General features: G+C 42.5%; 1 protein-coding gene and 1 long non-coding RNA gene across 2 annotated transcripts; one reads left to right on the forward strand and one right to left on the reverse strand.

Annotated features, from left to right (window-relative positions):
- Positions 1-1,904: 1,904 nt before the first annotated feature.
- Positions 1,905-18,117, reverse strand: map2k2b (mitogen-activated protein kinase kinase 2b). The gene is made up of 11 exons (XM_084058198.1): positions 17,896-18,117; positions 16,556-16,766; positions 14,303-14,449; positions 9,864-9,941; positions 9,652-9,703; positions 9,125-9,249; positions 8,245-8,461; positions 6,941-6,993; positions 6,368-6,429; positions 5,894-5,939; positions 1,905-3,745 (listed from the first exon to the last, which is right to left on the reverse strand). Exons 1-11 carry the CDS (start codon positions 17,982-17,984, stop codon positions 3,635-3,637), a joined length of 1,191 nt encoding a protein of 396 aa, XP_083914324.1. The 5' UTR covers positions 17,985-18,117; the 3' UTR covers positions 1,905-3,634.
- LOC311046097 lies at positions 17,895-18,435 on the forward strand. Its single transcript, XR_014600833.1, has 2 exons — positions 17,895-18,030; positions 18,110-18,435. It is a non-coding gene; the product is annotated as an uncharacterized lncRNA (long non-coding RNA).
- The last annotated feature ends 7,668 nt before the right edge of the window (positions 18,436-26,103 follow it).

The raw sequence follows: 26,103 nt of genomic DNA on the forward strand, positions 1-26,103 counted from the left end.
AAAATAGCTGATCTACAAGCTTGCATTGCATCGCGTAATATGCGACGCATTGTGAGTTTGTAGATCGGCTATTTTCGATGCAGGACAAGTGACCAAACTAAGCATAAATCAGGCATAACTGTAAACATGGTAAAAAAAAAAGTGTCTCCTATGTCGTTACTATGGTACTTTCTACTTCACTTACTAGCCAAAAAAAACAACCCCAAAAAAACACCTGCCCCGCACCGCCCGCCCCCCAAAAAAAAGAAAATACATAACCACCCATGCATACAATTCCTCACATACTGTATGTGAACATGTTCATCATGAAAACAAGTTCACATCTATTACACATGTAACTAATACCAAGTCCTGATTGTAAAGAACACCTGGGAGAACAACGCACTGTGACTCTCCTGCTAGGAACCCTCACATACATACATACATACATACAGTACATACTCCTAGGAACCCTCACATACATACATACATACAGTACATACTGCTAGGAACCCTCACATACATACAGTACATACTGCTAGGAACCCTCACATACATACAGTACATACTGCTAGGAACCCTCACATACATACATACATACATACAGTACATACTCCTAGGAACCCTCACATACATACATACATACAGTACATACTGCTAGGAACCCTCACATACATACAGTACATACTGCTAGGAACCCTCACATACATACATACAGTACATACCGCTAGGAACCCTTACATACATACATACAGTACATACCGCTAGGAACCCTTACATACATACAGTGCATACAAAGGGACTCTGTATGCACGATAGAACAAAAACAACACTTTACTTAAAAAGGTCGGGTCTATAATGCACTATAAATCACATTTATAATGTATTATAATGCAGTGATAAGTCACATCATTAACACATTGGGTGCCAAAAACCGTGATTTACCGTGTTATCAAAGAGTAGCGCTTTGGTGCCCAAACCTATAGCCTGGTTCCAGACCATAGACCCCGCCCACTCTCTGAGTGGACTGTTCCTCTTGGTCTGGTGTCATAATGTGAGCCTATGGCTTTTCACGGTCGAAGAAAAAACCTGTCAAATCAGAGTCGGAGGTGGGAGTGGTCTAACGACGAGCCAATCAGCGAATATCTGCTAAAACAAGCTGTGCGATGACGTCAGATGTAGGCGGATCCGTGGATCTCTTGTGATTGGTTTAGGGAAATTTGAATCCCCTCCCCCTGGTAATCACGGACACTGCAGCCAATGTCAGACTGAAGCTCCACGCAGCTTCAGGCTCATAATCAGGCTAGCCCAAACCGGTAAAAACCGTGTTATCAATCTTTTTGTTTTGTTTTTCCACAAAGGGTGGGCTAGTGCAGCTCTGGAATCACCCACGGTGACTCTGAGAAGGAAGGGACAGATGGATCACTGTGCCAAAAAAATCTGTCTCCCGTCCGCTCCCGTTCTATCTCCTTGCAAAAAAAGACTCCATATTTCCTTAACTTTTTACAGTGGGGAAAAACGAGTCCCGTTCGATCCGAGATCACTTCCGCCCTGGTGACTCGCGCGAGAGATGTTATTGTTCCAGGCGTTAGCCGGGACCATCCACCATCGTGCACGCATATTTTGTTTACAATCGGGTGCTCGTCGTGGAGTCTGCAGCTGTAAACAGCGTAGCGTTACAAACGATGAGATCGATGGCACTCGACGTCACTTTTTTAATACAACTCTGGCACCGAATGTGTCAAAAGGTCGGGTCTATAATGCACTATAAATCACATTTATAATGTTATTATAATGCACTGATAAGTCACATCATTAAGCACATAATGTCACCTTTTTGGGGTTTCGGGCCTAAAAGTATGGTAATTGTTCAGTAGGGCCCAGTTAGGGCCAGGCTCTCTTTTCAACATTGGGGAAAATAACAGACCTGAAACACCCCTTCAGCCCTTTCTAGTTAATTATGAACATTTATAAACGAGTGTTATGAAGCCTTATATAAGTGCATTATAGACTCCACCTCAAAGTAAAGTGTTACCAAAAATCAATACATCAGAAATCAAACCTCTTAATAAAAGAAAAATACAGTTATGAAGTGCAGCTATTACGTGTGCATATTCTTTATGAAACGTTTTTTTTTTTGGACAAAATATTCATAAGCATTTTGTACGACCACTATGCTCATGGTGGCGAGATAATAAAAAATAAAAAGCGTCGTGGTATTAAGAGATCCATGCGACGGGACGCCGGTCGAGGCGGGTTCTGAATGCTCGACTTTGTTGACGATATTCCCCAGAGGAATCCCGAGCCCACCCTCTTGCATACAGTGGCATTCATGATAGGCAAAAGATTCAATCTGATATCCATAGATATGTAAACCCCCCACCCCCCTCTCTCTCTCCCAAAAGCAAGTGATTAGATGGCCCTGCTAGGTGAGTAGGTGACACACAAAAAAAGACCCCAAAACAAACATAAAAAAGTGAAAAGTAAATTAATCGAGACCAGCAGCCCTCCCTCTATGTTGGCACCAAACATTCAGAGGAAATATAAGAATGATTTAACAAGGAATAGTCGTTGATGGTGGATGTCATTGTAAGCCGATCCTCATCAACAACAACGACAACGAAAAAGGTTTTGTTTTGTTAACGTTGCATTGCCAGCGACATGATTGGATAACATTGTGGTTTTAAGTGAGGAAGGAAGGGGTTGTACAGTATTTGATACATGGAGTGGTACTTGGGAGCAGCGGTATTACGTTACGTGCAATCGAGTTGTTGTTGTTGTTGTGTGCGCCAGCAGCATTGGACAAACTCCTGTACAGCAGATAAGATACATCTCAACCTGGCATCCCCCATTTTGGCCTTGTCCTTATCCCATTATAGGCCCGAGATTTCCCCCCAAAAAGGAAATAGCTGATCTACAAGTTCACGCAACGCGTTGTGAGCTTGCAGATCAGCCAATTTACGATATTTGCACGTGGTGTAACTTCACGGCATGTCGATTACACAGAATCACCAAAATGGAAACAGAGGGTTTGGAGGAGAACCCTAACTGTCGAGTGTCGGAAACACACGGACAAGTGTTTCCCCCCCCCCCCCCCCCCCGATGACAGAGGCTGCATTGGAATGATGAGTGTTTACAGCAGCCAGAGGCCATTCAGGCCTTTTTTAATTCCAGCCCAGCTCTCTACACACCAGGAGATTTCACCAATTAGAGCTATAATTGTCTCTTGGATTTACGGTGTAATAATAATATTAAGTGAAATCACACAGCGAAAGGGTTGAGCTGGAAAGAAGAGCGACCTACTGTACACATAACCATGACACATAACCTAATACCACTGTTACAGAGGGTTTACCTGAGGGAGGAGATGGGTGACCAGGGTGACACAGGTGTGTGTGTGTGTGTGTGTGTGTGTGTGTGTGTGTGTGTGTGTGTGTGTGTGTGTGTGTGTGTGTGTGTGTGTGTGTGTGTGTGTGTGTGTGTGTGTGTGTGTGTGTGTGTGTGTGTGTGTGTGTGTGTGTGTGTGTGTGTGTGTAGGGGAGGGGGGTCAGGCAGCAGCTTGTCTATCTGTGTGTGTGTGTGTGTGTGTGTGTGTGTGTGTGTGTGTGTGTGTGTGTGTGTGTGTGTGTGTGTGTGTGTGTGTGTGTGTGTGTGTTTAGTCTGCAGTGCGTGTGGGAGTGCTCGGTTGGTTCAGGCTCATGGTTTTACAAAGCCAGCCGGCGAAGTCGACCTCTTCCACTTCCGAGCGCTTGATAAACGTGTGGTTCTGCAACGACACACAACAACGACGTGCACAGTTTAACACGGTTATCCTTCCTTGGACCAATAGGGAGACAGCTTACTCTATACCCACACCTGATGAGAGAGAGAGTGTTACCACACCAGGGCTGCCTGCATCAAAATTACATCCAAAATAGGGATTGGTCAACTAATCAATTAGCTGGATCAACTGTTGCACACCTATAGAACACACAGATGATCTCGTCATGATCACGTGATTCATGCATTATGAGCGCAATAGGCTCTATGCACAGCAGCCATATTGGACATAAATTGGGCCTTACTTCCTTCACAGGTGTTACCAATTAAACTAATGAAGCCTCTGTTCCATTCTGGTCAAACAGAAAATAAATAAATGATTGATAGTTTATGAATATTCGTCGTTAGACTGGCGTTCACCACACCAGTCTATGGGTTGTTGACTCTCTCTCTCTCTCTCTCAACAGCAGTGACTCTACCGTACCACCCCCCCTAAAAGAAACAGAACAGGCCTGCTGGGTTCAGAATGACAACACAGCACAGCTTCACATCATCCCTAATGCAACACAGCTCTAGGGTTGGGATCCTTTAGGATTTTAATGATTTCGATTCCTTAACAATTCCCTGTTAACGGTCCGATTCCTTAACGGTTCCCTTTAACGATTCCTAGGGGGTTCCAAATGGACGCTGAGAGGTCTGTAACTCTGAGTCCCAACCCAACACAGCTCCGTTGGAAATTACCCTACTATTATTAAGATGGCAAACGGTGACATTTATGTGGTAGTCATGTTTGACTGATATTTCAATCACATTACTTGAACCCACTTAGACCCGAGGCCTATTTAGACCTTCTAAATCCTAACCTACGTTTTCTGAAAAACTTGAAAAAAAATGTATGTTGCAAATATATAGAAACAATATATAGACACAGATGCTGTCCCAGATTGAAAGGCATAACAACGTATAGGTGTAACAGGCCTTAATGCTGTTTAAGATTGCCTGCTCTTTTTAGAACCACCTACCTCATGTTTGTCTAGTGAATTTTTCCGGCAATACATGTTAGATTTCAGTGTCTTTGCTAGTGGCCATATTCTCTCAACATCTCTCCTCAAAGTAACGTTTCTTCCCAGGATCTTTAGTCCACCTCAAAAATGTTAACACGTTTTTTGAAATATAATTTATTTTGAAATGTTGCACCTGTGTCACTCTTGACTAACTTCATGTGAACACATCCTTTTTAGTGAGCAGGGAGTTAGTAGAGTCATGTGATGCCTTTGAAAACGGGCGTTCCCAAAACTTTTACAAGCCTTACAGAATTCACATCTGCTCTGCATTAGAAGCCATGCACCACTTCAGGAACCATTTGTTGTTTTATGATTTAGGACGGAATTAGAAAAGCCAGTCTGCAGACGAAGAGATAAATGGTGCACTAAGTAGAACCAGCACTCGGAACGAACGCATGTCTTCCATCAAAACTGGTGAATGACATTCAAAGTCTTGTGTATTTTGATGGGTTAGGGTAAAGTGGATAAACACAAAAAGGAAAAGTGGGAAATATTTATTTTTCAGCCTGTTGAGGCTGGTAGGGGTCTTTGCTGGACAGCGCCATAAAGCAGTATCAAAGAGAACTGGAGCATAGGGCTCCAAAATAGTTCCAAGGAACTAAAACAAACATTGTTGGGGTTTTTTTTTCACTAGGAAAACATTGTTCTGGAACAGAAAAGTTCATTTATAATCTCTATTACCGGTTAGTAATTATTTTAGTTTTTCATTCAGAGTGATGTTGCACCATTTCTGCCTGATTTACACTTCTTCGTACAACTTAAGACTTACTTACAAATAATTTGAAGACTTACTATGAAGTATGCAACACTTTTCATGCAGCTATTTTTGACAATAAATATGTAGTAAACTGAACACGTCTAAAAGTTATTATTTATTATTGTTTTATTGTGTTGAAACGTTGAAATATAAATTCTGCTCAGAAGGAACTGACTGGAAAGTGAAAATACCCCTCTCCCAAACTCAATAGCCCATCTCCAAACGGATCGCGGTGCGACGCGGTATTTCTGAAAGTTTGGATTTTATTTGGAACATCTTTATAAGTTTAAAAGTGGTTAAAATAATAAGTGATTAAAATAATACCACCACTCACCATCAGCATCTTCAGGTCAGCCCGGTCTGCTGGGTTTTTGATGAGACTGTAAAAACAAAACAAACAAAGCACACAAACATGAAGCAATTGTTCAGTTACTTCCATATATTGAACATCATATCATCCACCCTTGTGTTTATAAAGAAACACTTCAAATCATTCATAATACCATATGGTGTGATGTGTGTAATAATAATAATAATAATAATGAATTGCATTTTTATAGCGCTTTTCCAAGAGCTCAAAGCGCTTTACATGGTACATGGTTAAATGGTTCATTCATTCCTACAGGGGGGGGGGGGCATTGGGAGGTGAAGCGGCGAACAGTCGACGCCAGCGTCCTCACTTTTCCCACATTCACACACACCAATGGTGGCAAGCTAGAGCCGACCGAACTCATTGGAGGCAATGTAGGGTTCAGTGTATTGCCCAAGGACACTTTGGCCCTGTAATATAACAACACCAAAAACTCACCACTTGGTCACAAAATCCTGGAAATCAGAGGTGAACACTCCATGTGGCAGTTTGGGAGGGGGCTGAAATGCAAGAAGAGAAGTTCATTTGGTGTGAGGGGGGATCATACGATGTCTAGAGTCATGAAGAGCATACTGTTTAGACAGATGTTATAGGTTCTTGGATCCTACTTTCTTGAGGCACTACACTGTCTCTCTGCATTCTATGTATGATATCACCTTGCTTATTGTAAGTCACTCTGGATACGAGTGTCTGCTAAATGCCTACACTGTTTTCAATACAGTATACAGATTAACATGCACTAGCATACAGCTAACCACAATAATAACAGAGGACAGGGGGTTAAAGCAAGCATAATTAATAAACAAATGAAAGGGATCGTTCACCCCCAAAATGACTTTTTTTTCCTATCGATTACACAACTCATGGAGATGGATAGATAGATCTGCTATCTTCTGGCGGAATTTCCAACCCCATTATGACATGCCCAGCATAAGGAGGCTATAGGGTTCTTGTGGACATGCCCAGCATAAGGAGGCTATAGGGTTCTTGTGGTTAAGGCATGAATCTTACCTCATTGACTATGTAGTCAAGCAGCTCAAAGATAGCCATGGCTGGACCGTGACCTGGAAAAGAGACAGGAGAGGAGGTCAGCTGAATGGTCAACTGGAAGTGAAAGACCCACACTCACTCGCCCCCTGCATACTGTAATTAAGAGTTCTCAACGGGCCTGAAAATTAAGGCCCAGAACCTAACTGGGCCCTAAGTGGGCAGGCCCAAGGCTCGGCCCGGCCCGTCATGAACAATTACCATACTTTTAGGCCCGAAAACCCCGAAAATGTCATTATGTGCTTAATGTCCTCAAAGTCACGCATCCAACAAGCTTTGAACTGAACAGATTGGACCTTCTCTTCCAGAGATAATGGCCAAAACATCTTGAAAACGGCCACTTTTGCCGATTTTCGATTGAGTTTTGGCCATTGCCGCCCGTTTTTCTTTAATAACACGGGCTAGGAAGGTTGCACGGCGGCAAACTAAATACCTGAATAAAGTTAACTTTGACCTGCATCCAACACATCCACTGACATTTCCGTCTGCCTTACCGTTAGGCCTCTAAGGGCAGTTGAACTGTCTTTTTTGGGGTTAAAAGATTATTTTCTCCTTTTTTTTCACGGAACCCGAGGCTGGGCTCGACCCGGCTAATTAGTATAGATTTTGGGCCCAGCCCGAAAACGTCGGGTTGGGTTCGGGCAGAATTGGAGAACTCTAACCTGCTGCTGACCTTGTTAAATAAGTATGAGAGTAAAGATAGCCACCATGCAGGATTTATTCGTATGAGAAACCAACGTTTCGACCTAGCAAGGTATTCGATTATATAATACTAGAGGGTCGGGGCGCTGCGCGCCCCTCCCCCCTAGCCGCTGCGCGGTGCTTTGTGTTTGTTGGTCTCTATAATATATAAAGCCATAATAGGAGATGTTCCCAATGGAGCTATGCCCAAATATGGAGTGTGTTGTCTGACCTCACTTGGGTCTCGTTGGGCGGTGGTCGGCGATGACGCTAAGGAACAACATGGCCGACTGTAATGTTGTGAGTTTGTGTTTGCCGCAATTAATTATGCTGCGAGGGGGCAGATGTGTGCTGAGCAGTATGAAGTGGCCTACAGACTGCGCGTAGTAATTCTGCACGTTGTGGCGTGTCTTGTTAGTGACATTGATATGTTGTTTTTGTGTTTAGTCCCACACAGTGGCAGGTTTTTTTGGGGGGTTTTGGGTTTAGAAATGTATATATAGATAGGAAGAGTGTGTGTGTGTGTGTGTGTGTGTGTGTGTGTGTGTGTGTGTGTGTGTGTGTGTGTGTGTGTGTGTGTTCCTCACCACCACTGACAGGCCTGCCCGGAGGCCTGGGTCTGGGTGAAGTGCTGTGCGTCTCTCCCTCGGCTCCGTCCAGGATGGGTCTCCCGAATATGGCCTCCAGCTCCTTGGCGTCCGGAGGCGGGATGGGGAAGCGTCCGACGGACAGCTCCACCAGAGACAGCCCCATGCTCCACACGTCAGACTGCACCGAGTAGTGGGTGCCCTGCAACCTCTCGGGCTGCAACGTCAACACATCAGGGCGTTAACTGATTATATTTGAAGCAACCAAAAAGGTATGGCACAAAGCCTGATCCAACCCTACCAAATGCTGAATAAATAATGGACCTTGATATGAAAGGGGCTGAAACCAAAACAGGGACACCAGGGTTAATGTGGTTAATATACATGAGTGAGAAGTGACAGTTAGAAGACGTTGACGGTTGCATTACATATGCTATTTTCGCCCCCTCAGGTCTTCTAGTGCTGACCTGCTTCAAGTGCCTAAAATGGCAAATAAAGAACACGGTGAAGCAGCATTCTGCTTCTACGGGCCGACGGCTTGGAATAAACTCCCATCACACCTAAGACGGGCAGCCTCTGTAGATCGCTTTAAAATACAGCTCATTTTTTCACTCTTGCTTTAAGTAGATTTTTTTTAATCTCTGTTATTCATATGTCTTCACTGTTTTGGCCTGATTCATTCTTTTTTTGCTATTATTTTGATGTAGTTTTATGCTTTTGCTTTTCTTGTTTTGCTTTGTTTCTAAATTATTTTTGCCTTTTCCGTAAAGCACTCGTGCTTTATTCTTACTCTGTTTTGAATGCTGTGTTACTGTGTAAGGCACTTCATGTCATGAAAGGTGTTATACAAATAAAGTTTATTATTATTATTAGAACGTACCGACATGTAGGATCTGGTTCCCACAAAGGAGTTGGCCATGGAGTCTATGAGCTGGCCACTGACGCCAAAGTCACACAGCTTGATCTCCCCACGCGAGTTCACCAGGATGTTGGATGGCTTCACATCTGTGTAGACAAGTACAAATGTTGAAAAACAGATTAGACATACGTTCGTGATGTGTACTGTACAGCCCATTATCCCATTAAGACCTGGAACGCATCTGTGTCACTTTTTGATTTGAGCTAAAAAGCATTACTTTACACTTTGGCTATTCAAAAATAGCAGATATACAAGCTTGCAGCGTGGCACAGAGTGCCGCGCTATGAGCTTGTAGATCTGCTACTGAGTAGAATCGGCCTCAGGTCTTAATGGGTTAATTGATTTTAGTTAAAAAGATTGTTTTTTTTTTTGGTTGTTGTTGCCTATGACATGCCCAAAATAGGCTAGGTTGAAAAGTGATGAACACCTTGAGAATAAAGATGCAATAAAAATACAAACACATCACCATGAAGAAAACAAATATGTACCTCTATGCATGATCTGGTGTTTTTCTCTTAGATAAGCAAGACCTCTCAAAACCTGTTTCAGAGAAAGAGAAAGCAACTCTCTTACAATCTGCAACACGGCTGTTTAATACATGCAGAGTAAGGCCTAAAATAAAGCCAAATCGGTGTAAAAAAAAAATCACCAACGTTATTTATTCTAACATTGTGTAGATATAGTAAAAATGTATACTTACAGCAATGCTGACTTTGCCCAGAATCTCCTCTGGGATTCTCCTGGCCTCCTTCAGCACCTGGTCCAGAGAACCTCCGTCCTACAGACGACAACACACACACACACACACACACACACACACACACGGACGGACCAGAAGAGAAGAGGTCAGCTGACACCAGGAGAAAAGCAACACCTCATTTATCTAGTCCAGTAGTTCTTACGTCTCGCGTAGCTACTAGCCAGACAAACTATTCCACAACAATCTCCGAATGCTATACAAAGTCTGGAACTACTACACCATCCGGATAACATTGAGAACCACTGAGCGAGCCTGATATAGTGCTTCTTTCCCCAGACATATAGAAAAATATTTTCAGAATGTCTTCTTTTTTTTCCTGGCTTTTCAGCCTTTAATTTTTTTAAAGATTTATTTTTGGGCTTTTATGCCTTTATTGATAGGACAGCACGCTGACAGGAAATGGGGTTGAGAGATGGGGAGTGACATGCAGCAAAGGCCGTCAGGATCGGGACTCGAACACGCGACACACTGTCAGGCTACACTGTGCCTAGGTGCCTGGACAGTAATGATTTGTTATCAAAGGACTGGGCATAGGTTTGTTAGCGGCCATGTCAGTAGGCAGACATCAATGATCGCTTAGCTAGGAGAGACTGCATTCTCTACTGGCTCATAGGATCCATGGTCGGTCAGTAGAGTCCATTCTGTGTCCAGGTCTTACTTTTCAAGGACATTCACCTATTTAATAATAAAACTTATACTTATATGCACCTTTCATGACATAAATGCAGCTCAAAGTGCTCTACAGAGCAAAACAAATAAATAATAGTGCTTTACAAAACAAAAAAAGCAATAATAATTTTAACAATAAAGCAAGAAGAACAAAAGCAAAAACATTACAATAATTTTAAATAATGGCATTAGCAAAACAGTGAAGACATGAATAACAACAGAGATTTTGATAAATCAACTAAAAGCAAGAGTGAAGAAATAATATTTGGACCTGTCAATAACAGTGCCTAAGAAAAAAACCTAGAGCCTGTGTGAACCACTTTCAACCTGGTGTCCCTATTTGTCATTTATAGGCTCAAATGTTCCAAAAATATTCCAGAAATAGCAGATCTACAAGCTCACAACACCTCACAAGCTTGTGATCTGCTACATTTTGCTATTTGTCGCACGATGAGGTATTTAAGGCTTAAGTGATTAACAACAGCAGATGCCCAGGGCAGGGCACTGAGGGCAGGGCATCTGCCCTGGGTGGGTGGGTTGGTGGGGTGATTAAAAGACTGGCTGGTCGGGTCAGCACAAGCTGAAATGCAACCGCATGCTCAACTGTTCACTACGTGTGATGTCACTTCTGCAGGAACTCATGTCAAACATGGTCATAGGTTCAGCTGCCATGATGGGAGACCCTGGAAGAGACTCTAGAGCAGTGGTTTCTCAAACCTTTTCATGTCAAGAACCCCCAAATTGACACTTATTAGCCCGCGGGGACCCCCATTTGAAAACATATGCCAGGGACCCCCATAAGAAAAGATTTTTACAGCATTGCAGTGATTCTCAACCATTTTAATTCAAGAACCCCCAGTTCGACATGCATTAAGGCATACGGACCCCTGTTTAATGGCATTTCTATCTCTGGGACCCCAATTTATTTAGTAAAATCAATGTTAATTTAACTCTGAGAGTTTACAAATGGACCCGTTAGGGTCCATTTGGTTCCATTTGTACACTAAGAGTTACAGACCCATAAGGGTCAAATTTGGTTCCTAACTATCCCTCATTTAGCTGGGGATTGGGGACCCCCCAGGTTCTCAACCTGTGGGGCGGGTCCCCACATGATTTTGGGTGGGGGTCCCCAGATGACAGTTAAGTGACAATTTACCTTTTTACTAACAAAAAATAAATAAAAAAATGAAATGAAAAAAAAAAAAGACTATTACTGCATCAAAAGTAATCAACAAACTATATACTATACAAACCGGTCAAACATTGGCCAGATTGTCAATATAAGAAAATAGCAGATCTACAAGCTCACAACAAGTCGCGTTGAAAAGCGCTGTGAGCTTGTAGATCTGCTATTTTCACAATATTTGTCTGTGGAACCGAGTCAAACTAAATGTAATGCCTTAACTCCTACGGTTCCAAGTGCTTGTCAGGATGGGGGGTCCCCCAGTTCAAATAGGATTATTTTGGGGGGTTCACAGTTCAAATATGATTATTTTGGGGGGGGGGGGTGGGGCGGGTCGCGGACTCGCGGGCTGAAAAGGTTGAGAACCAGTGGTTTAACGTAGCGACTGAAGCCAACCGTCTCCTTTACAGACAGAGCTTACTTAAGGTGAACAAACATCGTCCAATTAAAGTTAAACAGTCATCATCGGCCTTTCTGGAAATGTCTCCCACAGCTGCCTTATCGTTTCCCAGACGTCTCTTCATCAGCTAAGAGTTCCAGAGCAAATCCTTTCATTCATTTAAAAAGACACAAAGCCATTAAAAAACTAAAGTGAAACGTACCTGGGGTTTATAGAATATAAAGCTGCCTTTCCCCCCTGCTTGCTTTTCTTCCCTTTAACCCCAATGCAGTGTTGATTTCGTCGACTAAAACTATGATGAAAAATGTTGGTCGACCACCATTTTTCAATGACGAAAACTAAATAAAAACTAAGCTATGATGACAAAAACTAAGACTAAATATATTGACAATTTCATCAACAAATAAAAACTAGACTAAAATGTTAGTGAGGGACTAGTGGAGAAGAGATACAGTAGAACTAAAAGACAAGTCATTTTATGTTTGGTTGCGCTCGGGCGTTGTGCTCTGAAAATAGCAGATCTACAAGCTCACAACGCGTCGCAGCGAGCTTGTAGATCGGCTATTTTCAGCAATGCAAACAAGTGTAAAATCAGCCATTACGACCCCATCAAGGCACCGCCAAAATACATTTTCGCCGACTAAATCAACTGTATATTTAGTCGACTAAATTCTTATGATATTTAGTCGACTAAAACTAGACAAAAACTAAAACATTTCAGGTGACTAAAACTAAATGGAATTTTATTCAAAAGACTGTGACTAAAACTAAATAAAAATTTGCAGCACTGCCCCAATGAAGTCGTTATGCCAATTAATTCCTCCCCACACACGTTTCTGTGTTGTCACTGCTGTTGTAATTCTACTGGCTCACCTGCCAGCATGAGGAGGAAATAAAGCCTTCGTCCTACTCCTCCCGCCCGCCCCAACACTCCCTTGATGACAGGTAGTCGCCCCCAGCCCGCAGGAGGAGCGCATGCTGCTTGTTTTTGAGGTTAATATATAAACAGATTTTGTGGCAGCCAGAAACACTGGATATACGATACATCAGATAAAAATCCCACAGGGACAAGCAGGTTGGTTCAGCTGTCTCTACTCGTGGTGCTCATCAGACCGTGCGTGCGTATACCGTTAAGAATGAAGCACTAATCAAATCCAGTCTCAGAACTGCTAAAAAAAACAGTCACTTTGAAAAACAGAACTAGCGTGTTAACACACTGCTAGTCTTGTATGAATTACAAATACATACAACATCTTTTATAATTGACATTATTTATGAGTTGAACCAAAAAAGGGTGTTTCAAAGAAGTACTGCTTAACTCCCAAATGGTGTGGACTGCAGACTTGCAAAGAAATAATTCCAAGGCACTCTGTCTTTGATGAAAAAAAACTTAGGATGCACGTCCCAATCCCTAAAGGCTATGTGTATGTTGTGGTCAACAAACGACACCTCCTAGCATTTGTTGTTGCCCTTGTCATCCAAACCTTGGGCATGGCTGCGTCACATGACACAACAGCCCTCTGTTGGACTTATGCCCCAGTGATAATCTATATCATTGGTTCTCAAAGTGGGGTCCGGTGGCCCCCAGGGGTCCTTGGGGGGATATCAGGGGGTCCCCAGCAAAATGAGTTAATATAGCGTTGTAATCATTTTAACCACTTTAACCATATTTTATACTTTGGCTATTAAAAAATAGCAGATGTGTATGCTCATAGCGTTGAGTTACAAATATATATATTTGTAACTCAAACTTTTGCTTCTGGGGGTCCCTGGAACACAATATTTTGAGATGGAGGTCCGCAGCCAAATAGATATTATTTTGGGGGTCCTTGACATGAAAAAGTTTGAAAAACACTGATCTCTATATATCGTTGCTGTTGGGCAGGAACCTCTTATCTCCATATTCTAACTTTTTGTGTTTTTTCATAAATTAACGCTCTACTTGATCATACTACAGCGTCACAGAAAAGTAGCAAAACTTATAGATCAGCTACTTTTGTCGTTTTTTTATTAAAAATCCTGAAAAGTAACAGCTTTGAGGTTTCCACCCGACAGAGACTATTTATTGCTTCATTAAAAGGTTGTAATGGGAGCCTTTGTTTCTCTCGTTAAGCATCATCCTCTCACCATGTGCTCCATGCAGATGCTGATCTCCCCGTCGCTGTAGAAGGCCCCGTAGAAGCCCACGATGTAGGGCGAGTTGCACTCGTGCAGCACCTGCAGCTCTCTGATGATCTGGTTCCTGATGGCAGGTTTGATCTCTAGATGAATCAGCTGGGTTGGTTTGGAGGAAAGCACAGTTTGGTCATTGGGTCAGCGTTTTCATAAACAATCACAGAATACATTAACCCATTCACTGCCAGAATGTTTTCAGATTGTTTGCAGTTTTATGCCAAGAGATTTTTCATTGAAAAAAAAAAAGTACTCAGGAGCCGAGATACAGAATTTTTAAATTTTAAGTTAACAAGGAAGTGGATAGGAGTCTAAATCTTCAAAAAATCATATCTCCTTGGTCTTTGGGTCAAAGACCAAGGTTAACTTGATGTTGCTAAAATCAAGTTAACTCGATCTAGGCAATCAATGTGTTAACGTTGCGGGTAACAGAAAATGATATATCAATTTTATTCCACAGTTTTGCAGTGATTACATCACATAAATATATATGAATATATAGTACATCGCGTAAATACATTTACCAGTAGATTTACCAGCAATCTCAAGTTGGTCAGTGCTTTTTTGTGTTTTTTTTTTTTTAAACATCCCCTGAGGTTATCCCCCTGCTCCCAAATACACCCCCCCCCCACCTTCCCACACACCTATCCACCCCTAAAAAAAACAAAGGAGGGAAAAGGAAAAAGAAAAAGTTAAGAAAAGAAAAGGAGGAAAAAGAAAAAGGGGAAAATTAAAAAGAAGCAGAAGAAAAGGGGGAAGAAAAAAATAAAACGAAAGAAAAAGAGTGGAAACAGGATGTTGACTCAGCCTCGAATGGTGCATGCACTTCATGAGTTGTCATCCAGGATAAATCAAAATCCACACCCTCAAATTTCATGTGGTTTATAGAATCTTGTCTAATCCAGTGAGATTGTTTGTAGTGCATCAAAGTGAGAGATGAGAGGCTGCCAGTGTATACAAGTTTTCGGGTCATGTCTATCTATGCCTTTTGCACCAGAGCGTTTCTCAAACCATGGCAAACATGAATTTTTCATTGACTACGCTGTCCTCCCTTTTGGCTCGGCGGAAGTTCTGCCGTATGCCCACTTGTAGCCAGCCTGTTTACAATATGTAGCTAGCTAGCCTGCTAAAGTGTGAAATCCAGTAAACGGGTGATACATCAATAATACACGTTTGCTGATGTGCCAGCCCAGGCCTTCGGCTACTCAGTGCGGGCACTGACTCGCCTACCGGCCCGCTCGGGCACGCCTCACGAGCCACTAGGCCTCGCTGTCGGCACGCCTTGCCTTGGTGTCCAATTTCACAGCAATGGGGGCAGGCGTGGTTAGCAAAGTTTTCTGGTGCAAAATGACATACCCGTTTGTTTTCACTAATGGTGTGGTAGCTTGTGAATAAGTAGGCCTTGCAGAGCCATGAGGCCTCATAAGGCAGGAGCTTATCTCCTGTTTCTGTAGCGTGAGGCAGTGTACAAGTACACCCCTTGGACATGACGCTAGTATGTCGCAGGGACTTACACCACAATCAGTGTTGATTTTGACGACAAATTTTGATTGAGTTTTAGTCATAGTCTTTAGAATAAAATTTCATTTAGTTTTAGTCGTATTATAGTCGACTAAATCTACAGTTGATTTAGTCGACTAAAATGTATTTTGGCGGTGCCTTGATGGTGTCGTAATGGGTGATCTTACACTTGGTTGCATTGCTGAAAATAGCCGATCTACAAGCTCTACGAGCTTGTAGATCGTCTATTTTCAGAAACACCCGAGCGCAAACGAAACATAAAATGACTTGTCTTTTCGTTCTACTGGATCTCTTCTCCACTCGTGCCTCACTAACATTTTGGTCTAGTTTTTATTTGCTGACGAAATTGTCAATATATTTAGTCTTAGTTTTAGTCATCGTAGTTTAGTTTTTATTTAGTTTTTAATTAGTTTTCGTCAGTGAAAAAAGGTAGTCGACGAACATTTTTCGTCATGGTTTTAGTCGACGAAATCAACACTGCCCACACAATGCCACCCTTGATGCCGAGTGCCAAACAAGGAGGCATTAGGTCCCATTTTTTAGAGTCTTTGATATGACCCGGCTGGGGATCGAACCCTGACCTCCCAATCTAAGGGTGGACACTCTAACACCGAAAGGCTGAGCTGGTGTGACTTCACTTGTGAATACCTGATTTCAAAACAGTCCATTAATGCCATGGTGGCTTACCTTTCTGGCCATAACATAGCCCGACGGCTTGTGGCACACTTTGTTGACGACTCCTCCGTTTCCGGCCCCCAGCTCACAGATGCGGTGGAAGTCGTCCTCTTTCAGCTCGCCCACCTTGGCCTTCTGGGTGAGGAAGGCCTCCAGCCTCTTCTTCTGCTGGTCGTCTAGGTCCAGTTCTTCCAGCTTCTTCTGTAACGCTTCCAAGTTGGCCCTGGAAATAACGAGGAGCAATGAGGAGAGAAAAGAGCACGAAAACATGCACTTTTGTCGCACGACAAACGGCAAAAATAGCAGAGGTTGTGAGCTTATAAATATGCGATTGTCGCCCCGTAAAGGTCCATTTGGTTTCCATTTGTATACTCATACAATTTGTATACCCTTTTAGAACCCCCTTCGGTAACCGGAACGCTCGCCCCAAAACACACCAGCCCCCAGCAGTTCTTGTATTCATTTTTACTGAGGATAGGTTAGGAATAAGTTTAGGGTTAGGCATAGTTTTATTGAGGTTACGTTTAGGAATAACTGGCGGCGACCATTGCGAGGTCGCCGGATTTGACCTGGGGCTGGGGCCAGCGTGTTTTGGGGCGAGCGTTCTTTTATTGACCCTGACCCTGCGTTTTAACAGCGGGCAACTCTCGGGCGATGCCGGGCAACATCGCCCAAAATATAATGAAAGTCTATGAGAGCCGGCGATCGGGCGAAGTGGGCGGGGGGGCGATGAAAGATGGATTTTCTTTATCTTTTTGGGCGATATCGCCCGGCATCGCCCAGAGTTGCCCGCTGTTAAAACGCACCGTGAGGGTCCCAGGAATGGATCCCACTTTTGAGAACTACTACTACTGGCCTATAATGCCATGCCCAACATAAGGAAGCCAGCTAGGTTGAAAGTGGTTACCTCATGCAAGTAACTATGACATTGCTGTCTAGAGATCAGGGGTCTTCAACGTTTTTCAGGCCACGGACCCCTTAGCAGAGAGAGATGAAGCAGGGACGCCCCCACTACATATTTCATTCATGTTAAATGTGTAATTTCATACATTTAACCGCTTAAACCCTCAATTTGTACACTTTTTTCCTCTACACCAAACCTCTAAACCTGCCGAAAATAGCCGATCTACAAGCTCACAGCGCGTCGATCGGCTATTTTCGGTGAATGTTCCCCCCAGAAAAGGGACGCGAAGGTTCAAGTAGTTCATGTAAAAAAAAAACTATAAAGTTCCTATCACACAAATATTTGGCGATCCCCCCCCGTAGTAACTCTGAGGACCCCCTGTCGAAGACCCCTGGACTAGATAAATGCTATAAACATTGACACACACTCACACACGCTCGGTACTTACTCAGATGAAGCATCGATGCTGATGGAGGTGGACACCCCATCGCTGGTGGGAGCGATGTTTAAGGGAACCGGTCTCTTCTTGGGGGCCATGGTGTTTTAACCGTGAAGACAACGACAGCAGATCTTCTTCACAGAGGTTTCTCTCAGATGATGATGGGTTCTCTGCCTCCAGGCTACAGATAATGATGATGATTATGTGTAACCTAAACACAGAGATTTCTCTGCCTCCAGGCTGCAGATGATGATGTGTAACCTAGTGATTGCCTATCTTAAACACTACCTGGTTGAGTGACACCCACACTGGACAGAGGGCAGTTTATCCACACAGCTGTGATGATGACCAAAGGAACCCAACAATAACAACTGTGGTTTCCTATTATGTTATCCAGTAGCACTCAGGCATAGAGTTATTATATCTGCCTTGGGGACAGGGATGCTTGCTAGCTAACCTGACACTTAACTATAGGATCAATGTGACCACATTTCCTGTGTCGTTATTAAAGTCAAATATGACTTTCTAAAGTTCAAGTTCAAGACTTTTTTTAAATGCAGAAGTGGACACAAAGTGGAATTCAGTTGTTGCCAACAGGTCACCACCATCAACAAGAACACCACCAAGTGTTAGACAGTAACAAAACAAAACAAAAAAAAATAAGTTAGCAACCATTAGCTAGGTGGCTAACGTAAAAACGCTAGTTGGGAACTCCTACGTTGAATGAGACGCACTGGTAACCACAGATAACCTGGCTATAGCAGTCTAGTTAGCATCGTGAGCTAGTTAAGAAGCTACATCTGGATCCCAGAGGCACCACAGCACAGCAGCCTTCATCATCAGCTGACCACCACCACCACCACCACCGTCTAGCTAAGCTAAGCTAACTGTTAGCTAGCTGTTGCATGTATTGTAACGGTCCATTAGCCAACACGGCTAGCAGCGTTTAGCAGTCGTGCTACTATAGTCCTCAACTTCCACAGCTGTCTGTCTGTGAGTCTATCTATCTATCTATCTACCGCCTTGACGTATGGGCTCCTCAACCCGGACCCGGTGGTGTCTGTGGAGGTTCTGCTCTGTGTGGTGCTGGGCTGGTGGTCCTGGCCGGCTGGCAGGTGTGTGTGTGCGGCTACAGCTGTAGACACAGGTCGGTCCTCTCTCCTCTGGTGGTCCCAGGGCAGGGGCAGGGCAGGGGCAGGGCTGGGCTGGGCGGGGCGCGAGGGGGGGCGCGGTTTCTTCTCGTTGGAGTCCTGATCCCATTGTCTGGAGGGGACGGACGCGCTGTGATTGGTTGGTTGAGGTGGTTGCCAAGCAGCCGTTGATGCAAGAGAATCAAAGATTGTATTTGTTGTCACTCACAGTCAGAGTCACTACTATCTTATAGTTACAGGTTTACAGGTACGACTGTGACAACAACAACAATAAGGACATATAACAATAATAATAATAATAATAATAATAAACTAAGATAGAAGATATATATATATATATATATATATATATATATATATATATATATATATATATATATATATATATATATATATATATATATATATATATATATATATATATATATATATATATATATATATATATTATGCACATATACATATTTATACTAAAGCAACAACATGGCAAAAGTGCAAGATACCTGCATCTAACTATATCCTATATTAAATAAGATACCCACTTGTATCTATAGCCTAGATATTGTGTATCTGCATCTTATATTAAAATGGCCTAATGGGTTATGGGCCAGTCGGTCGGTCGGACTCAGACATAACCATATATAGAGTTCACTATGACTCAGACATAAGGATATACTGCATAGAGTTCACTTTGACTCAGACATAACCATATATAGAGTTGATTTGATTTGATTTGATTTTGGTAAAAGAAATACAAGTAATCACAATCCAGGATATATAAAAGCGTTATGAAACACTTGTTTCAAATGTGGTCCTGCAACATTAAAAAAATATATGATAATAGTCCAAAAAACGTACATAGCACCAATATTACTCTATTCCTGACTCTCCAAAAAAGTATTCACCGCCTGCAGCTCGTTCAGAATGCAGCTGTGTGGCTTTTAACTGGCTCCAGTCCAGAAAGTTTGATCACATTACACCCATTCTAGCTTCCTTGCACTGGTTGGTTGCCCATTTCTTTTAGAATTGAGTTTAAAATTGTACTCATCATCTACAAGGCCAGATCTGGTCTTGCACCTTCCTACATTTCGTATTTACTAGACCCTTATCATGTGCCACACCGCAAACTCAGATCTTCAGACAAAGCACTGCTGAACGTTGCCAAAGTGCCACTTGAAAACAAAAGGTGAACGTGCCTTTGCTTTTACAGCCCTCTCTGCCCCGTTTTAAATCCCTTCTGAAAACTCACCTTCATAAAGCTGCTTTCAACCCCCAGCACTCTGAATTTTAATGTATGCCATTATTTCTTGTTATTCTGATGTATTGTTTTCTTTGTATTGTGGATTGTTCTGTCAAGCACTTTGTGACTCAGTTCCTAAAAAAGTGCTACACAAATAAAGTTTATTATTATTATTATTATAGTAAGATTGCACAGCACCATAAATTACATAGCACCAATAAATTACATGCATGCAGCACGTCACATGAAATACAAAAACATGAAAACAGCCTAAAATCCCTAACAAATATCAAACAATAAAAAAATAAACACAAATTAAAGTAAAAGAGTTCTCACTGCAGCTAAAATGTCATAGGGTATTTACTACTAACTGGCCAAGAGCTTGCACTGTGGGATACAGAAAATAATGATGATGCTGACTGATTGTCTCTCACTGCTGAGTGTCTGTGATTAGCCTTAAGAGATCGAAAGAAACAGCATAGATTGGACAATCAGCTGCCAGTGCTAAAGAGCAATTTGGCCGCTGCCTTTTGCTTCTGTACTTGAGCCAAACACGAACTTCTAACCATCGTTGAGTAGGTTATCAAGGTAGTAGCCTTTGCCGCTCAAAACAGATTATGTAGCCATAACGTTAAACAAGGCTCTGTTATGACATACAGAATGTGTGCTGACTTAGCTCAGTCCACACCAATGATTCTCAATGCAACTAGTCACAACTTGCAACTGCAATGTCTTGCAACTGGTTGCAAGTTGCAACTAGTTGTGTTGCAAAATATTGCGAAATATTGGTGAGGACTTAAGGGGTCACATCACTTGATCTCTCCTACCGATAAAGCATCATAACCCACAACGAAATATGGATACTGTATACAACATACAAAGCCTATTAGGCTAAAGCCCAGTCACAGTCCACACCAATGACTCGCAACACAACAACTTGCAACTTGCAACCAGTTGCAGCTGTCTGAATTGACCCATTGCAGGTCAGTGCAGTTTTAGGATTCTGCTGCAAGTGGCTGCAGTTGCAACTTGTTGAGTTACCCTCACTATATCTTCTTACCCGTTTATATAACCTTTCACTAAACCTCATTAGCTATGTCATTCTATATTTACCTTGGCAAAAAACGGACACACAGTGCCAGTGGTGTAGCCTGGCCACTTGGCCTTTGCTGTTGTCCATTTTTTTTAGGGCACAAAGGCCAAATGCCAGGGCAGGAAGGCTATCAAATAAAACAAGACTTTAGTCCATTGAAATAATTCATTTAATTTAAGGATTTTAAATGTAATATGTAGACTATCTGCAGCAAACTAAATAAATGATGGTATCCATGCTCAGCCTTGCACCAATCAAAGTTACCGGATTGGTTTAAAGATGGGGACTCAGGGGAGTTAAGGATTCAGAATCTCAACAAAAGACACTGGTGTCTACATGACAAGAAAGAGACAGAGGAGAAAGTGGTACAGTCAGCTGGGGCATTAAGGCCACTGTGGCCCCAGGGCCTGCCATCTTTTCGAGGGGCACAGGGCCAAACTGAGGGGCAACGACAGCCATGGCCTTCGTGGCAAATTCCTGCCCTGGCTACAGGGTTTAAAAACAATGGCATAAAAATAGCAAAGGCAAAACAAAAAAACATTCAGCAAACAACATAAGACCCTTCTTAGGGTAAAAAGCTGATTAAAAACGAATGTTATGTTACTACTGTTTATTCTTATTTTATTTGACTTAAAGAAGCTCAGCTATATTCTCTCTAGCATGTTTCATGCCTAGTGCTGTGCTGCTATGACAACTGAATGTCCCTCACATGAGGATCAATAAAGGTCTATTGTAATTGGCTAGTGTATATCCCATATGCCGGATGGACAACTTGCGCCCAATAAAGGGTAGTCCGGTCCAACCCCATTGCCTTATAGGATGTGTATCCCATAGATCGGAGGGATGGTGGGTCCGAGGTTATAACAAGTTACGATGTGAGTCATGATGCCATGATATTGTCTTTTTATTAAAGAGTAGCCAGTTATTTTGACCCATTGTAGTCCGACTTTTGTCATTATTTACTGTACTACTACTGTAGTACCCATTCCCTACTCGGGGGGAACGGTACTCGAACCCGCAATGCGCTGTCAGGCTACTAGAGCCTAAGTGCCCAAACCGCTAGGCCAGCGGTCCGGGGTCTGCCTTTGTCCCTTTTATGCCCACTCCATGTCAGGCATGCCAAAATATGACGTCTAGGGCAGTCTATGACGTTAGTAGCACTATGACATCATATTGATGACATCAGGGTATATACTCCATATATGGGGATTTGCGGTTTCATGTCGGTCGGTTGGACTGTTCTCAAGATACGTGAACTACAGACAGACGGACACATGGACAGAAATTCCTGCCAGCAAAAGAAAGTAAAGGAAAAAATAAAAATAAAGGGGCTGGCGAAACGTTCTCTGAAGATGAAACTGTATACTTGCTGGTTCTGAACATTAGTTCTGCCCATAGACAACGTTGTATAGTCTATCCTGTGTTGACACCAATGCCAACACTGGTGTCTCTGCGTCGGTCCAAGTACAGCTCCTGTCACGTCCTGTCTGTCTGTATGGACGGATATGCCCAAATATTAGTTTTATGACATCCACAGGTACACTGCACGGCCAGGGACCAGCACCCAAAGACACCAGAAGTAGCAGGAGATGGTGCTGATAACCTGTAAGATGGCCGTGAGCAAGATGATATCCTTCATGTTCACCGCCATGCCCTGTTTCGTGTTCAAGTCTGTCCCCGCGAACAACAGACCGCCGTCCGCAGCAAACGTTGGCTTGGCCATGAAGGCCATGATGCAGTAGGCGACTGCATTCACAAACACGGCACACAAGAGCAGCGACCATGTCCAAAATGTGGATGAACCATAGAACCACAGAAGATTTATGGCACCATATATTACACTAGCTAGTTGAATTACTGTTATGTAGAACTTCAGTGTAGCCGTATTCTCCTCGTAGATCTGATTCTTCCCCTTGGTGCCAACTTTACCTCTGGGCGGCATTCTGTTTTCCAGTCGGTGCTACTGTTCACTCTTGTAAGAACTCAAGTAGTGACGTCTGACTTTGCGATCCAGGAATACAAGCTGAATATTACGTTTTATGTTTATGGTCTTTCTGTCTCAGCTCTAACGAATGGTTGGTTTCCTGGGTGAGGTGGTCTCTGAGTTGGGTGAGGTGGTCTTTGACGTACAGCTCGCTCTTACGTGTAGTCAGCCTTTTAAAGGCCAACAGCTACAGTACCTCAAATCTCGCATCATCATGACATCAGAGTTAACCAAGTATGGAGTTGTTCCACATGGCTTCTAGTCTATTGGGTGACCATGGCAACCCGATATCAACAAACATGGAAGGTTCTAGTTCACAAAATATGCAAAACTAGATTTTCAGTGGTCTCCATATATGGGTATGTTATGTGATGTAAGCACTATGTCACCTACAGTATGGGACATTTGTGCACCTGATGTCCCACAAAATACCACCTCCTATTTTGTGATGAAACAGGAACTCGGTTTGTCTCCTCCCCTTTCTTAGTCCCGGGTGCTTCTGTGTTTATATTCCTACTAACAACAGTAGATGTTTAGGGCAGTGGTCGTGCTGACAGATTCTGCTGTTTTGAGAGATTACTTCTGATCTGGCCTTTATCCACTCTAAATTATGTGTAGAAATGTTGTTGTTCTACCCATCCATCCGATCCCACCCAGGCATCTGCATTCATAAACATTCATGAAGCGTCCTTCATAATCATGTCAGTTTTCAAATAGTTACCCTCCCCTTGTTGTAGCCGGTCAGAAATCAACCATCCTTTAGTGACATATACATGTATAACGCAGTACATGGGCACAACCACTAGGTGTCCTCGTCCATCCAGTCTACAAAGAGCAGATGATTTCTGACTCTGGATGGCTGCTGTGCTGTCTTTTAGAAAACATAACATATGCAGTTTATACTGTATACATTATTAGACTATGTATTGGGGTGTCATCAAGAAAAAGAGGATTTATTTTAAATTCACCATGTGCATTCATGTTATTGTTATTTATATGATATTGTCACAGTCATGCAGAAACCTCGGAGATAACCTATGGAGATAGGATCCTATCTCCATATTTCAACGTCTTTTTGTTTTTTGTAAATTAATGCCCTTAATAATCTTGTCATAATACGGTGTGACAATCTACAAGCTCAGTGGGGCGATCCACAAGCTCACAACACGTCGTGATGCCATGTGTTGTGAGCTTGTAGATCTGCTATTTTTTGCCATTTACAGTATAAATATTGAACCAATGAAAAGTAGGCTAGAGTCACAAGAGTAAATAATAACTACATTGTATCCATTGGAACGCGGGTTCTATTTTTGCCCATTTCCTGAAACGTAACCGTTTTGGACATACAAGGTTTCCACCCAAACTTTCATGCATCTCAAAAGCGTTCTCGGCTCACCCATCTCACCCACTTTTTTAAAAGCACATTTAAGTCACACGAGCCAGTGTCATGTTTCACTCCCACTAAGCTATAATGTAAACTTTAGGTTGAGGTTGAACTGAGGTTGTTAAAATAGCTATAGGCCTAATAACCTATGTGAGTGAGTAACTCTTTGTCTGAAGTGTGGTCTGACTTTGTGTTCTATTCTGTTCAATTATTCTCTTCATAATGTTCAGAATTTGTCTTAGTTTGATTGGTTTTATTTGAATTATATATTTTAATATTTTAGCAACATCTCTAGCGAAAATAATGGAATTAGGCCTATCATTCTAAATGAAGCTGAATATATTTGTCAGTTAAAATGTTCATGAAGTGTTAAAAATAAAGTGCCAATATGTTGTTCTTGTTTGATCTTGTTTCTTTTGTTTAAATGTCATGTTACAGTTGTGCTGTGCTACAAGACACTGTTTGCTACATTGGTGGCTGCTAATGAACAAAATGCTATTATAATTGATGTGGGCCAGAAATACTGTATGTCCAAAAACTGTTACTTTCAGGATATGGAAAAAATAATCTGGTGCATTCTGTGGAGTGCATATCTCCACCAGGTGGAACTCCCATATTTGGGCAAGAGACTGATCATCCTAGGCCTACTATAAATGCAATCATCCTAGGCCTACTATAAATGCAAAATCTCTGCATGCTTGTCTATTGTTCACGTTTGTTGAGAACCGTGTGACCGATTGACTTCGAACTTGGCACGCACATTGCAGAGGACCCGAGGGAGTGCGATGCCCGAGGTCGAGATCGGTGGTTGTCCATTACCGCCGATCGGACCGATATGCCCATATATAGGCATAGGCATATACGCATAAATGGAGATCCGTTTGTACAGACCTGCTACCGATATACCTATATATGGGCATATACTGATGACATCAGAGATCTCCATATATGGGTATAAAAGGGACAAGGACAGACAGATACAGATATCTCCATATCTGTAAGATGTCATTTTTCTGGCCAACATGCCCATATAGGCATATATGGAGATTCGGTTGTACAGAACTGCCAATCTGACATCAGAGATCTCCATATATGGGTATAAAAGGGACACGGACAGACAGATAGAGAGATCCCCATATTTGGGCAAGAATTATGTACTCTGATCTGATCCCATAGTCTGGAGGGACGGTACATTTGAGGTTATAAATTCACAACAACAAAAAAAATGTTTTCTTATTTGTTTCTGTTGCTGCTGGTTGTCATGGCTCCCATTTCCCACCTGGTGTCGTATGGGAGCCCCGACTGATCCAGACCGTACTGAATAACTGCTAGCTTGCATAACGTCTTCAGACTAGGGCTTAAATC

The sequence above is a fragment of the Gymnoscopelus microlampas genome (assembly GCF_963454915.1).
Source record: "Gymnoscopelus microlampas genome assembly, chromosome: 5".
In the NCBI taxonomy this organism is placed as follows: domain Eukaryota; kingdom Metazoa; phylum Chordata; class Actinopteri; order Myctophiformes; family Myctophidae; genus Gymnoscopelus; species Gymnoscopelus microlampas.